The 14,890-nt window shown below is 39.2% G+C and overlaps 1 protein-coding gene across 24 annotated transcripts in view; it reads left to right on the top strand.

Moving 5' to 3' along the window:
- Window positions 1–14,890, top strand: part of ANKHD1 (ankyrin repeat and KH domain containing 1) — a 120,833-nt gene that overhangs the window by 41,291 nt on the left and 64,652 nt on the right. For 23 of the 24 annotated variants that reach the window (XR_012675867.1, XM_075163949.1, XM_075163936.1 and 20 more), the window contains exons 3-9: window positions 1,398–1,554; window positions 6,036–6,183; window positions 7,099–7,246; window positions 8,319–8,552; window positions 10,172–10,266; window positions 13,731–13,968; window positions 14,192–14,383. Coding sequence is in view for 23 of the 24 variants with exons in the window: in XM_075163949.1 (XP_075020050.1) it covers window positions 1,398–1,554; window positions 6,036–6,183; window positions 7,099–7,246; window positions 8,319–8,552; window positions 10,172–10,266; window positions 13,731–13,968; window positions 14,192–14,383 (1,212 nt within the window). In the remaining variant the exon portion in view is untranslated. Of the gene's footprint in view, window positions 1–1,397; window positions 1,555–6,032; window positions 6,184–7,098; window positions 7,247–8,318; window positions 8,553–10,171; window positions 10,267–13,730; window positions 13,969–14,191; window positions 14,384–14,890 lie in introns of those variants that run through there. The other variant, XM_075163950.1, reaches the window with a different exon arrangement.

Genomic DNA, 14,890 nt, shown 5'->3' with positions numbered 1-14,890 from the left:
ACGGAGTGTGCCTGGCGTATGCTGGCCTAAATTGCTTTCAGGGTGGAGAAATTTGTAAGTAGTGATTCTTACATTAATGAGAAACAAATTGGATGCTCTCAAACTGGAGAGATATATTGTCTGAAGACAATGTTCGAAACTTTCAAAGTACGGTTTCAGTATTTATTCTGTAATAGTTGCAAGCTGGGTTGTGGGAGACATGGTGGAAATCAATCTTGCAGAGATATGCACATACGAAATAGCAAATCTTCTGAGGTATAAGACGTGTTATTTTCAGAGGTTTATATCTAATTTGACCCTGTTTAACAGCTAAGGAATTGAAAAGTTACTGATTCTTCACTGGTGAAGGTAGCTAATCTATAAACCAGTAACTGGTTGCTTTTTGTAGCATGTGAAATTGATTTTTTTTTGGGGGGGGGGAAGGAGTACTATTCATCAGTGCATTTCTTTACACTATTTGCACATTTGTATATGCAAGTATAAGCTCTGCCTGCACTGCAGAGGCAACTGTGCAGTGAAGTTTACATATGTCAGATAGGCTGTGCTCAAGGCTGTGAGAACTATATGGAGTAAAACCTGTGTGGAATAAAACTACACAGCTGTACCATAATTTTGTATCAGCCATGTAAATGAGTGGGATAAATACCTGCTTGTAGTGCTGTTGTGTATTGGCCTTCAGCCTTAGTCTTGCAACAAAGAAACTGTTTTTAAAAAAGAAGCTGTTACAAAAGTTCCTTGAGGAAGCATTTCTACTGTGTAATGTTAGTGTAGAGGGGAGGGGGCATTGATTTTAAGTATACTTAAAATATTTGAAATTTTATTTCATAATTTTTGTGCGTGTAGCTAGAGCTGTGCAGTTTAGAATGTTAAATTATTGGGAATTTAAGCTAATAACTTTTAAAATTTTTTTCCTACTCTTAAAAAAGAAAATATGTATTAGAGATAAGTCCACTTCATTTTGGGTGGAGTTGGGTGGGAAGGGGATAATAACTTTACATTTTAAATTGGAAAATTCTTCACATTCAGAAAACATTAAACTAAGCCTGTGGAATACTTGTTTCCCAAACTTCTGTTTTTGGGCTTAACCCTTAGACTTATCCTTATTCCCCTGAGATTTTTTTTTTTTTTTATTACTCTTCAGAGGTATGAGTTGGGAATTTGGGATAGGTAATGAAGCTGCCAGTTGACAATAGTTTTCTTACTGCCATATTATAGTTAATTAAATGTTCAGGTCTTAGGCAAATGTTAACAGTTACTTTTAAGTAGCTGATTTTCTGGCATGTTTGCAAATGATTTTTAACTAATAGTGCATGTGGCTGAAATCTAAAATAGTGTCTTTGCATTTCTTTTGTGTGACTTTCATACTAACCTGAATGATGAACGAACGTACACTGAAGGAATTGGTAAATTGTCCACTGCCGATGGTAAAGCCTTCGCAGATCCTGAGGTTCTCCGAAGACTGACGTCCTCTGTCAGCTGTGCACTGGATGAAGCTGCTGCTGCATTGACGCGGATGAGAGCAGAGAACAATCACAATGCAGGACAAGTGGACAAGTATGTATTGATCGCTCCCCACCCCCAGTTTCCCAACTATAGAATGTAAATTTGTATTTTTAATTTCAAATTCAATTTTATACTTAGTATGGTAATGTATCTGCTTTACTACTAGCAGAAGCAAAGTTATTGAACCTGAAGATGTAACTACCCTAAGATCCCATCAGATCTTACACTTCAAAGTGTAAGAGAAAAGTACAAAAAAATGTTATTTTCTAACCTTCTACTTTTTCTGTGTACTAGACAGTTGATTTCTTTTTCAAAAACGGGTTAAATTCTTAGCTGTAGAAAAGTTGGTGATAGTTCTCTAATTACTGCCTCAGCATACTTTGTTGGAAACTAATGAATCTAGTTCATTTTATTAAAAGTTGGAAGAGAATACTAATACTTATAGGGCAGCGATTTGCCCCAGGATCTTGCTCAGGAACTTAGGGGAAAATGAAACTATATTATCTGATAACTTTTTGTAACTGATAATTAATGAGGACGGCATTTAACTCCCATGATGACCGAACTGAGGATTTGTCCTACGTTGTCAAATGTTCTTCTACATTGGTAATTCCAAAGCATCTTTAGAGGTCCTGAAATATTTTCTACTCTGGCAAGTGATGCAGATAGTTCCTAAACTGTTGGGATGGTGTGACTGCATATTGTATTGAACTTCAGATCTAGGATCAAAAATTGAAAGTCTTAAGTTTCCTTTCATATGCATGTCCTCTTGAAATTCAGACTTGGGATTTGCAAAACAAAGTGCTTACAGTAAGGGCAGTAGTCTTGAGTCATTGCTCAAAACGTAAGTACAAAGATAGAACAATATAGTTTCATTTCTTAACTGGAGCTAAAGAAATTATTTGTGGATCAAAACACGCGGAGGTGAAAATATGCTGGGGGAAGCATGCTTGGACATAAAAAGGAAGCATACAAGAGGTGGAAGCAGGACAGGTGGCCCATGGGGAATATAGAGACAATGTTCAAGCATATAGGGACATGGTTAGGAAAGCCAAAGCCTACCAAAGTTGAATCTGGCAAAGGGCATGAAAGGCAACAAGATATACTAGTGTGAGTATATCATCTGCAAATGGAAGATGAGGGAAGATGTGGGCCTGCCTCAGAATATGGCAGGGGAGCTAGTGATGGGGACACAGAAGAGGAAGAGGTAATGAATGCTGCCTTTGCCTTGGGCTTTACTGGTGAGATTTGCTTTCAGGAATCCCGAGCCCCCTGAGATGAGTGGGAGGGTCTGGAGAAAGGAGGGCTTGCCCTTGGTTGGTATCAGGTCAGGGAGCATTTAAACAGGTTGGACATAGTCCAGTGGACAAGTTCATGGGACCTGATAGGATGCACCCATGAGTACTGAAGGAGCTGGCTGATGTCACTGCGAGGCCAGTCTCAATTTATTTGAAAGGTCATGGGGAATGAGGAAGGTTCCTGAGTACTCTTAAGAAAGCAAATGTCACCTCTGCCCTCAAGAAGGGCGGGAAAGAAGATCCAAGGGACTTACAGGCAGGTCAGCCTCACCGCAGTCCATGAAAAGGTGATGCAGCAAATCCTCCTGGAAGCCATTTCCTAACATAGTGCGTACAAAATGATGATGGGAAGTAGTCAGCATGGTTTTACAAAGGGGAGATCAAGCCTGACCTTACAGCCTTCTATAATGAGATTGCTATGTTGGTAGATGAGAGGAGACCAGTGGATACTGTTCATCTTGACTTTAGCAAATCTTTTCACGCTGTATCCCACAGCATCCTGTGGGACGAGCTGATGAAGTACAGACCAGGTAGGTGGACAGTGAGGTGGATTGAAAACTGCCTGAACTACTAGGTTCAGAGTTGTTAGTAGCACGAAGTCCAGGTGAAGGCAAGTTGCTAGTGGCGTACTCTAGGGGATGATATTGGGGCTAGTACTGTTTAACCTCTTCATCAGTGACCCACGTGATGGTACAGAGTACATCCTCAGCAAGTTTGCAGATGATACAAAACTGAAAGGAGTGGTTGATGGACCAGATGGTTGTGCTGCCATTCAGAGGAACCTTGACTGCTGGAGAAAGGGGCCAGCGGGAATCTCATGAAATTCAACAAAGGGAAGTGCAGAGTCTTGCACCTGGGGAGCAGTATCTCTGTGCGTTGGTATGGATAGGGAGGGCTGAATGGCTGGAAAAAGACCTGAGTTTCGAGGTGGACAAGTGGAACATGAGCCAGCAATGCACCCTTGGAGCAAAGGTCAACAGCATCCTGTACTTCATGTGGAAGAGCATCCCAGTGTCATACCTGTCACTTCTACAAAATGCCTTGGAAATATCTCAAAGGGAACCTGACCAGGGAGCAAACTGGGAGACGTCTTGAGGTGCCTGGGTCAACTAGAATCAACTAAGAGTCTTGTTTTTAATAGCTTTTTCCCAGAGCGTATTTGGTTTCACAGCAGTTCTGTATTATATGAGGTGGTTTAAGGTCATCCTCTGAGAATGATGGATCTGTTTCAGGATTTGTCTCACGGATTATGGTGTTGGGTGGCTCCCATTTCTAAAGGCTAGACTATGTGTGTGCAAAAGTGCATGAATCCCCACCCTGTCCTTCCAGCTGAACACAGGAACCCGAGCTGTAAATGCCCGGTTATGTGTGGGTTGCAGCAGGGCTGTTTGAGTGACTGCTTGTGCTGTGAGCGCATAGCTGTCCCTTACTGCGTCCCAGGAGAAGGTGGCAGGTTTGATAGTGTCCTGCAGCCTTTTAGTGGGATCCCATTGCTTCAGTATATGGACTTGACTGTGTAGCCAAATAATAAACTTTACCAAAATATCAGTTATTTTGCTTAAAATACTTAGTGATTACAATGCAAATGTAAGTGATCAGATACTGGATATTCTCTTCAGGTCAGATCTCAGCTTTTATTAGCAGCTGCTAGCACAGTTTATTTCATTTTGGGGTATATGGCAAATGAGTTCCTTTTAAAATAGAGCCTTAACATAGTTTAACCATTACAGTCTTTGAACAATTGAAAATTGAAACTTGTATGCTTTCCTGAGGGAACTTTGTGCTCAGATGGGTATTTTCTTCATTGTGAGTGAATTTCTTGAGTGAACTATCTTTTACAGAAGAGAAGTAGACATTTGAGTTTTTCAATCTGAGTGTACTAGTTTATGTTTTAAGAAACAAGCTTCCATATTTTGCAAATAAAATATACCGATAGGAATGCATCACATACAGTCCTCTAGTGTTTATAACAGAAGGCTCTTCCTCCCTTCCCCCTCCCACCAGGGCATTAACTGTGGTTTGGTTCCCAGTGGCTAAGGGACCATGATTCCTTGCATATAATTTCTAAATAAAATTATATCATCAGTTGAAGAAGTGTAACTGAATTGGTACTGAGCATTGTGTTTAGCAGTGCTTTAACAGTTGTCTTTGCTGTTAGACTTTTTTTTGTACAGAAAAAGATTTAAAGGACAGGTGACTTGGTTTGAAATAAATTGAAGCTCAGCTCACCTTTTTCAAGATTTGTTTAGTGTACTTTCCTAGGTCTTGGGGGAAATAGCTATTCTCTCTACTTCAGAGATTAATGATGGTTAAAGTAGTGATTATAGAATTCTGAGATTCCAAGAACCTGGGGTTTGTCTTGTCTTTTCCTTCTAACTCTTAGCTTGTAATTATCTCTTAAGGCTTTTTTTTTAAGGATGGATTAGTAGTGTTCCATGTAGAATTTCTGTTGTTATTGCTGTTTAAAAAACGTGCAGTTGGCTGATTTCATCCATCTGAAAGCTTCTATAATATGCTTTTAATAGTGCATGAAAGGAAACATAGAAAACTTCTGTAAGGCTCCTCTCCTTTCTTTCTTTAAGATGTCATTAGGTAAGGTAAGTTTTTTTTTCTTCTTGGAAATGGCTGCTTAAATTAAGAAACTGGTGTTTTCAATTAAAGGAAAAAAGCTTTGGGCTAGGGCAGAGAAGGAAATAGTCCTACTACAGGAGAGACAACAGTCAGAAGCTTGTCTTGTTGCAGTATTCAGTATTAGCGGTCTCTGTGATACTAGGCTGTTCACTTTTTGGCTTTATCTCTACTAGAAACTTACCTGGTACCTATAGTCAGTAATTTGTCATGGTCATAGCCTCTATGCGTCTGGCATTCCACCAAAGTGTGAATAGCATCAGTGACGTTTACTTCTGTATCTTGCAAACACCACAAATAACCTAGTTTTGAGCACTGTTCTCTGCATGTAGTCTATATGAGAGCTTATGTGAGTTAGCAACTGATGAGGACAAGAGCTAATTTAGACATAAGCAAGGTCTTTATCTCTGTTTCACTTATGGAAATAATGTGTGTATAGATATATATACTTTTTCTTAAAAAAAAAAAATCTGTCAGGTATATTTTCTAGTAAGGCTTAGTACTAGTGTCATGAGTCTTTACTTAAAGACTTCTTCCTTGCATAGGCAAGCTACCCATCTATTGCATATTTATTTTGAGCTTATTCTGTGGTAACTGATTTTCCAGTCGCAGTTTGGCAGAAGCATGCTCAGATGGGGATGTAAATGCTGTCCGGAAGCTGTTGGATGAAGGAAGAAGCGTAAATGAACATACTGAAGAAGGGGAGAGTCTCCTTTGCTTGGCCTGTTCAGCAGGATATTATGAATTGGCACAAGTAAGTAACAAATATAATCACAACTAAACCTTTGTGAAGCATTGTCTAAGGGGCTTCTTTGACAGGTAAACATTTTAGCTATTCTGATTATAATATTTTTTTATAATCTGAACAGAATGTCAGTTAATACAGCTTATTGTGGGCTTCCAGTTATCATTTGTCTTTTTAATGAAAAATGCTATCATATATGCCTTTAGGTTTAAGGGACTTGTCTGAGGAATGTATCTTGTGTTTTATGATGTATCTACTTTTCTGGCATTGTTCTAGATGCAGTCAAGCTGTTCTGCCAAGCAGACATTGCAAGAGGATCTAAAATAGCAGCAAAATCAAACACTACAAGTGGTTACCTTCTAAAAACTCATGTCTCAGTCACTCAATTCTTTTTTTTTGTCACATCTGTATCAAGAGTGCATTAATTCATGTTAATTTTTGCCTTCTATACTTATGTATCTAAGAGCAGAATTTGTGCTGCTTTGAAGATGTTTAAGTGATAGTTCTCAGAAAGTGGCCAGCTTCATGTTTTGGTGCCAGGCAAGAGTACAGGGAGAAAACTGTTTACTTGTAAGCTTGACCTGATGTGTGCTGTGGTCATTAATGCAAATTCGCAGGTTCTCTGCTGTCATTCTGGTTAGCGAATTGCCGTGTGACTTTTGAAAATGTCAGTATTGCACTGTAACTTAATGTTGATTTTAGCAGATATGAACAAATGTAGAAAAACAGCATTTCCTGAAGCAGAGCACAGTGCAGGTAGTAATTATAAATGGTCCTGGGGAGTGCCATTGTGCTTCGCCGTCGGGGGTATTACTGCAAGGGGATGTCACGGCTGACTGGGGAATCAGTCTCACAAGGCCCACTGAACTAAAAGCAAAATGTTGGTGTTACAATTTATTCATTAAACTGAACTTTTTTCTCTAGGTGCTACTAGCAATGCATGCAAACGTTGAAGATCGAGGGAATAAAGGAGACATAACGCCCTTAATGGCAGCTGCCAGCGGAGGCTATGTAGATATTGTTAAACTTCTCCTTGTTCATTGTGCAGATGTCAACGCACAGTCTTCAACAGGTAATTGGGAAGCAGGAACACAAAGAATTAATAAGACTGGCGCATAAGACGTGCAGCTGTTCTGAACATCTGTGGTTTTGTCTGATAGTTTCATTCACAAGAAGACACAACAGGAACTATTAAGAATAGGCCAGATACATAGCAAATGTGCTTAGTCTCTCACCTGGCCATTATTAAAGGTGGTCTTAATATAAACTGTAATGGAAAGCACTATTCCTGTGAAAACCACTGTGGTGTTAGATGACCAGAAAAATACATGAAGTTTAGTTTTTCTCATCTGTATAATCCATAATTACCCAGCAAGGAGACCATGGGACACATCTGTTCAAGACCAGTTATTTCAGTCTTGCTTTTTACCAAAGAGGAGGTACAATTCTTTGAGCATTGAATGCTGTCTACATTGCTGATGCTTGACCACAGCTTAACTAACCTTGCTGAGAGTATTAACCTGCAGTTGGATTCTGGTAATATTAAGATAGAATTTAAACTTTGTTCAGATTTTTAAAAAGTCAAGTGTCTGGACTATGCAATGTTCTTTTTATCTTGATGCTTAGCCATATCAAGCGGAGCTTATCTTAAAATTGACTGTAGCATTTAAAACATGAGCCATATGTGATTAACTGTCACTTACAGTACCAGAGTTTTAAATTATAAATTTATTTTCATCCAGCCAGTAAAAGTTTTTCAAGGGGTTACAGGATACAGTCTTAGGCAAAAGAACCCGAACACCCTCCACTGCCCAAACTGTACAGTGAGCATGAAAATTACTTATTGGTATTTTTGTGCATGTATTTGATCTCTCTTTGTGTGCTGAAGTAGGAAACACAATTATCAAAGAAAAAAAATCCTGATTTGTAATATTGGCTTAGCATTAAAACTCTTTCACATTATAGTTGTGTTGGGATTTTATACCCAGCCTGAAATTATTGGCTGGAGTAACATTGCTGTGAGGTAGAAGGCTGCTGCTAGCGATGTACTTGGTTTTGTTTAGAGCTGTTAAAACTAATTTCCTTTCCTGTATCAGGAGTGGGTGATGGAAAGGGCTTTCATGTAATCTTCTTCTTCTCTGCAGGGAACACAGCTCTCACTTATGCTTGTGCTGGGGGCTTTGTTGACATTGTGAAGGTGCTATTGAAAGCCGGTGCTAATATAGAAGACCACAATGAGAATGGACATACCCCCTTAATGGAAGCAGCCAGTGCAGGTCATGTTGAGGTTGCAAGAGTATTGCTGGAATATGGTGCAGGAATCAACACCCACTCCAACGAGTTCAAAGAAAGTGCACTTACACTTGCATGCTATAAAGGTATTGTCTCTTGCCTTGTTTTGTGTTTTTGTTTAAATTTATTTGATAGGATTTATCTAACTAAAGCTTCCAGCCATACTTTAAATATTTTCTTAAGAGTTTTGGAATACTGGATTTTGGTTTTAAACTCGATGTCAGGAAATGCTTATCCGTGGTATAGTGATATTAAGCCTGTCTACTTGCGTCCAAATGTGGTGGACATGTATTCAACATGTTGCAAATGAAAACTTGTGACTGGCTGCGTCCAAATTTGTGCTTTGACACACCACCACTCTCCTCTTCCCCCACTACCGCATCCTCTATTTCATTTAGATTCCTCTCACCAACTATCTGCAAGTTCTGAAAACATCTCTGTTAGTTGTTAGGAAAATGTGAAGTTAGAACTATTCCAGTTAGTTCCTGGAATACCTGATGAGGTGAAAATGCTAGTATTATTACTGGATAGTTTTCCTTCAGTGTAATTTTGGAGGATGTCTATGAATTGTTATGTATTATGAACTTTTATGGACTTTTGACTTAATTTATTTTGCTATTTAAAGTTTCTATATAAAGTAACTTAGTGCAATGGTAATCCAGTGTGCTTCCAAGTTTTTTTTTTTCTTCCAAAAACCTCCATAAAATTTCCAACAATTGTTTTTCTCCTGATAAAAGCTTTAAGGATGTGGATTATTGTCATAGTAACCTCTATTTTCATAGAGATTTTGCCTCTGTGGTTAGAATTGGAGGATACATACTATGTATAACCCATCTGAAAATTCGCATCTGGATTTGTCATGGATTTCCTGCAGCATATAGTAGCTCCTTACAGAGAAATTTCAGTAATAGTACTCCTGGTTATGTTGGATGGGCATTCTTGTTTCTTGTGACCTGAAACTTAAGAGAGTGATGTAATATAAGATATTCATTGACTAGAGATTTCCTGTATTATCTTTGGCAAGATGGTTGAGCTACCTTGTTTTCCTGTCAGTTTATGTAAAACTAAGTTTTGTCTTGGAGGAGGATGCTCATTGAGAGGATAAAATATATAACTTGTAAGGGACAAATTTTAAAATGACAGAAGCCATAATAGAGTTGAAAACAAGTATTGGTAAAGTTCAGTAGAAGCTTTTAAAAATAGTGTCCGATAACATGATATGACATAATGTGTGTATCTTAGTTCTCAGAAATATATCTGTGAATGCTATGATTTAAAAGCTTAAAGTTAATTTCCGATCTACATGGACCTATCTCTAAAAGATAATCCCCCCCCCCCCCAGTTGTATGCTGCCTTGGAACACTTAAATGATATGTCACTATACAGTTGAATAAGGAATAAGCACAGTCTTTTATAGCTTGAAGTCACAAGGAAAGGTTCTTGTTGTGTAAACTTGAATTAGAGATATCTGTCTTCATCTCATAGTTGGGCAGTATCTTTGGGAAAGACTGTCTAAAGTCTGGCTGTCCCTTTTGCATTGGTATTTTTTAGAGTACTTTAAAAAGAGCAGGTTTGCAAATTATAACTTGTAAAAATTGTAATAGCAAACTATGAAAATCTAAATTATTTCATTAAGCATACTGTCTGTACTATTAAAAGTTTACGATATTAAATGCTTATTTATTTTGATCTGTTTCATTTGAAGGCCATTTAGATATGGTTCGTTTTTTGCTTGAAGCTGGAGCTGATCAAGAACATAAAACAGATGAGATGCACACGGCACTAATGGAGGCCTGCATGGTAAATAGCCTTTATTTGTACTGCTCCCTTTTCAATGAGAGAGGAATAAAAGAGATGATAAAATAAAGTGAGCCATTGTTAACAAGCTGTTTTGGGTCTGCAAGTGAGTGTGTGTTAGTTTTTATTGTAAGAAAGCCTTTGCTATAGTTACCACAGGTGGCCAGCTTCTCAGTCTAATTGGTCATAGGGAAAAATTATTCTATCATTGGGAGTGTGATTTGGTTTTTTACATGCTCCCTATGTGAAATGTAGGGGTAACTAATCTGCAGTGCAGTATAGTAGGTCGAGCCCAAGTCACTGTTTCTTTTGCAGTGTTAGAGTTAGTTTTCCACCTTTGTCTTTATAAATAAGGTCTCTCAGATCATCATGGTATGAGCCTTCCAGAAGTGCACTGAACTTGATGACTAATGCAGTATGCTTGTCCTTTCAGCACTGCAGGAAGTGTTTTGCATGTAGAGTTGGTTTGCTCTCTTCTAGGTTTCTGTAAATGGTGCTGTGAGGTTTTTCTTTTGATAATAAAACAATAGGTCAAAAGTAGTTTAGTTCTTAGTTCTTGGGCAACTCATATAATTTCAAAGCAGCCGTTGAGGAAAAACTTACCTTTCCAAGAGCTTCATCTTAATAAAGATTGTGCTATTGTGTCAAAGCGTAACTGCAACCGTTTTTGTCTAGACCTTAGGTGATCTTTTATCTATTCTTCAAGCTGGGGAACTTCTTTGAAGGAAGAACCGGGACCTTGTTTTCATAGGAAGCACAGAGAATGGAGGAAAACTTAATTTGCTCCCAGTAGCCTATAATCCTTAGAAGATAGGCTGCAATGTTCCTCCAGTCTTCTGAGAGCTGGAGGATCAAGTGTTCTTTTAGTGCAGTTGTGAGGTGATGATGCAAGTGACCAAGGTCAGATCATAACATCTCAAGCTGTGTTGAAGCCTTCCAATAGTGAGATGGTAATAGTATCCTTGAATAGTCTTCCCTGTATGAGAGCCTAGCGCCAATAAGGAATTGTTGGAGGGACACAGTTACAGTGGGTGTATGCTGTCACCCAAAGGAGATTGCAGCATGACTGCAAACTAAATGTTTTAATCAGCCCACTGTTCTGTTTAGGTTTGGTGGTTTTTTTTTTTGTTGGTTGGTTGTTTGGTTTTTTTGCTTTCACGGTGATACAGTCTGAGCACTGGGTTGACTTGGAGGCTATGAAGTGTCTCGCTTGGGGAAGATAAAGTTGTGTGGGTTGCCTGCACATTGGATGTTTCGGACTAGTTTGCATTACAGAGTGTGTATTGACCTTTAAAAGCAACAGAGAGGAAATTGATCCTTTTAAGTCCCAAGTCGAATGATGGAGTTTGTTCCTTGTTATCTTTTGGCTGCACCCTTGCAGAAGGGAATCGTTCCACCAAATTATTGTGACTTTTTCCAGTCTTCACTGTTTTCCATCTAATGAATGCTGCAAATACAGGAAGCTGAGATGTCTGGTCTCTGATCATCAATTATATTGCAAGTGCCTCTGAGTTTTAGTATGTTTTGGTCAAGACAGGGTGCCATGCCTAGGATAATGCCTTTAGTTAGATGAGGTGGTTGTTGGCTTTTAGTGAGCTTCTCTGAGAACAACAGCCTGTCTTTAGTTTACAGACGATTGCTGTCAGTCTCAGGTTACTTACTACCTGCTTCGTGGTCAACTTAAGACAAGTGTTGACAGGAGTTGCGTGTTTGATATCCTTCTTGCCCCCTTTTCTATAGCTCTGTGTTAGCTGTTTGAGTTACTGGCTGACAATTTTGGTGAGATCAGAATGGGGAACTGGTAGTTTGCTTGAGGTTGCTGTTCTTAATACATAAGAAGTTCTTTAATTTTGGGAACTAGTGGAATTCTTAGCTTTATAACTTTATAAATCACCCCTAGGTATCAGTGCTCCAGCCTAGACAGCTCTGGCTTGAACCTTGGGCAGAGAAGTCTTCTAATGTCCTTTCTTTTTTTTGGCCTTTAGTATTGCCCAAATTTATTTAGATTTCATTCCAAGGACACAACATAAAAACATCTGCTATTTGCCACTGAAATTGGCCCTTTTTATGTCTTCCTCAGGAAGAAGTATTCTTTAGTTCTCTAGCAAAATCTGTCAGCATGTGTGGGGCTAGTTTAAAGAATTAATCCAGTTTAACTGTCAAATCCCTGTGTCAGGACACAGGACTGTAAATCATCAAAGCTGGCTGACAGTTTACTCCTTCTGGAAGAACCCCATATTTCTTTGGATGGCAAATGGAGTGACCAAGGTGTGATGCACCTAATACCTATGCACTTGCAGTGTGCAAGGCAGCAAGCGGTTTTCTCTCCACTGAGAGATACAAAGAACATGCCTCAATTCAAGTCGTCTTCTTGGGAGTTCCCTTTCCTTCCTTAAGTTATTGTATTAATTGTGTATGCTGAAGAAAGGTCTAGCATGAAATGTCTTCTGATTAGACCCTCAGACCTTCAGTGCTCTCGCTGAGCACTCTTTGCATGACTTGAGCCTTCCCCCTTCATTAGGTGTAGCTTGTGATCTGTTTCAGTTTTCCAAGATCTCTTCTTCAAATTGTTCCACAAGTTTGGGTCCCAGTTTCTTAAGTTACGTGGGAGGGAGAAACCATGTGAGTGTTTCTTCTTTCCCAATGCCAAAACTTCTTTACGTTTTCCTGTTTTTGGAGGTATTGTGGCTCTCTACAACCCACACGTTAGGTGAAACATGGGTTTTTGGTACTTGGTCTATCTCAAGTAACTTTGAGGAGTTTAGTAATAGTTTCTTGAGAAGCTGACAGCTGCATTTATATGCTTTCATTGGTAAGGGCTCAAACAGCCTGTTCTGGCAATCCTAATTCTCTTCCCTCTATGGCAAAGATTGCTTTACCCCAAGGCAGTTTTCAGTCTCCTTTAAGATTTATTCGAGTCTTCTCTCCTCCTGTTACCTGCCTCATTGTAACCCACTTCAGTTTCTCTGCAGGTATCTTTCCCAGGATCTAGAAACTGCCAGTTGGAGCTTTTTTGTCTGTAGAAGCCATGAATCAACTACAAAGAAAAAGAAAAGCTCTTTTCCAGTTCTTGTTTTGGGGTTTAGTCATGGAGTGGGTTTATTACTTGTGGTACTTGTTTGCTATCTGTATTACTTTTGTGTCACAGGTATTTTGCTGGATATTTAAGAAAGTCTTATCCCATAACTCTTTCCTTACTCCCCCAAGAAAGGGAAAAAAAAAAAACCACCAACATACATCTAGCTCTTTTTTCCCTCATGCATTTAAACCTAACTTAGATATAGGTGGAAACCTAAATGTCAGTTTAATCCAAGTATTACCATAACTATGTCATAAATTGAACCATCATAAGTAAAAAGACTCTGTCTTTTCAGGATCATTTTCAGACCTAGTATGATAGTGGTTGCAACTACAGCATCAAGTGACTTCAACTGTTTCTGATTTTTGTGTTCACCTTTGTTTTGTAGGATGGACATGTGGAAGTGGCACGCTTGCTTTTAGACAGTGGTGCTCAAGTGAATATGCCTGCAGATTCATTTGAATCTCCGCTCACTCTGGCTGCTTGCGGTGGACACGTGGAGTTAGCAGCTCTTCTGATTGAAAGGGGAGCTAACCTGGAGGAAGTTAATGATGAAGGTTATACTCCTCTAATGGAAGCTGCTCGGGAAGGCCATGAAGAGATGGTAGCCTTGCTACTGGCACAAGGTGAGATCACTGTCGTTTCTTGAGCGTTCGTTATGAAGAATGCAGTGTTGACCGTTTGCCATTAGGTATTCTGTGCAAATTCCTCTGATGTAGCGTGTGGCTGTCACTGCTCATTGTTGTAACTACTGAGCAAAGCTACAACACCCAAACTGTGGAGGTGATGAGCATTCACCTTCCTACTCGGTGTCTGGTCAGTTAAAATAACAGCTATTTTGTTTCCTAGGGGCAAATATAAATGCACAGACAGAAGAAACGCAGGAAACAGCTCTTACTCTGGCATGCTGTGGAGGGTTTTCTGAAGTAGCTGACTTCCTTATTAAGGCAGGAGCTGATATAGAACTTGGTTGCTCAACACCTTTGATGGAAGCTGCTCAAGAGGGTCATCTTGAATTGGTGAAATACTTGCTGGCAGCAGGTATGTGTACAGTGCAAATGATCTAGCCCACAGATAATATAGACTTGATGTTTTTTATGATTTAGAAGATACTTGGGCTTGATGGTGGCAGTGTTGTAACAAGAAACTATATTCTCAGATACCTTAGCAAGAAGGAAAAAAGCATACTTAATATTGTTTGATACTGTTAACAGAGGAAAGTGCCTCATGGAGCACTAGATCTGTTGCATATCTAAAAAACATCAATGTTCATTAGGGACATTGTTTCCAGCTAATTGCATTTAGGACAAAATGTTAATACAGATAATGCTCATTTTTATATGCTACTCCTGCTTTGACTGAGCCTGATGATCTGCAGCCAGTCTCCCTGAATAACCAGTAGTTTAGGAATTGTGCCCTGGGAAATAGTGTGCAAGACAGATTCTGGAATGTGCTGAATTTCTGTGATGAATGAGTTTTACTAGTACATTATACAGTAGTAAAAATTAAATCTTGCTGGAGTTGGGGGAAGATGACACTTCAGTGTTC

The sequence above is a fragment of the Calonectris borealis genome, chromosome 15 (assembly GCF_964195595.1).
Source record: "Calonectris borealis chromosome 15, bCalBor7.hap1.2, whole genome shotgun sequence".
NCBI lineage: Eukaryota > Metazoa > Chordata > Aves > Procellariiformes > Procellariidae > Calonectris > Calonectris borealis.
The sequence above is the reverse complement of the archived record's forward strand: the minus strand, read 5'-3'. Positions and strand labels throughout refer to the sequence as shown.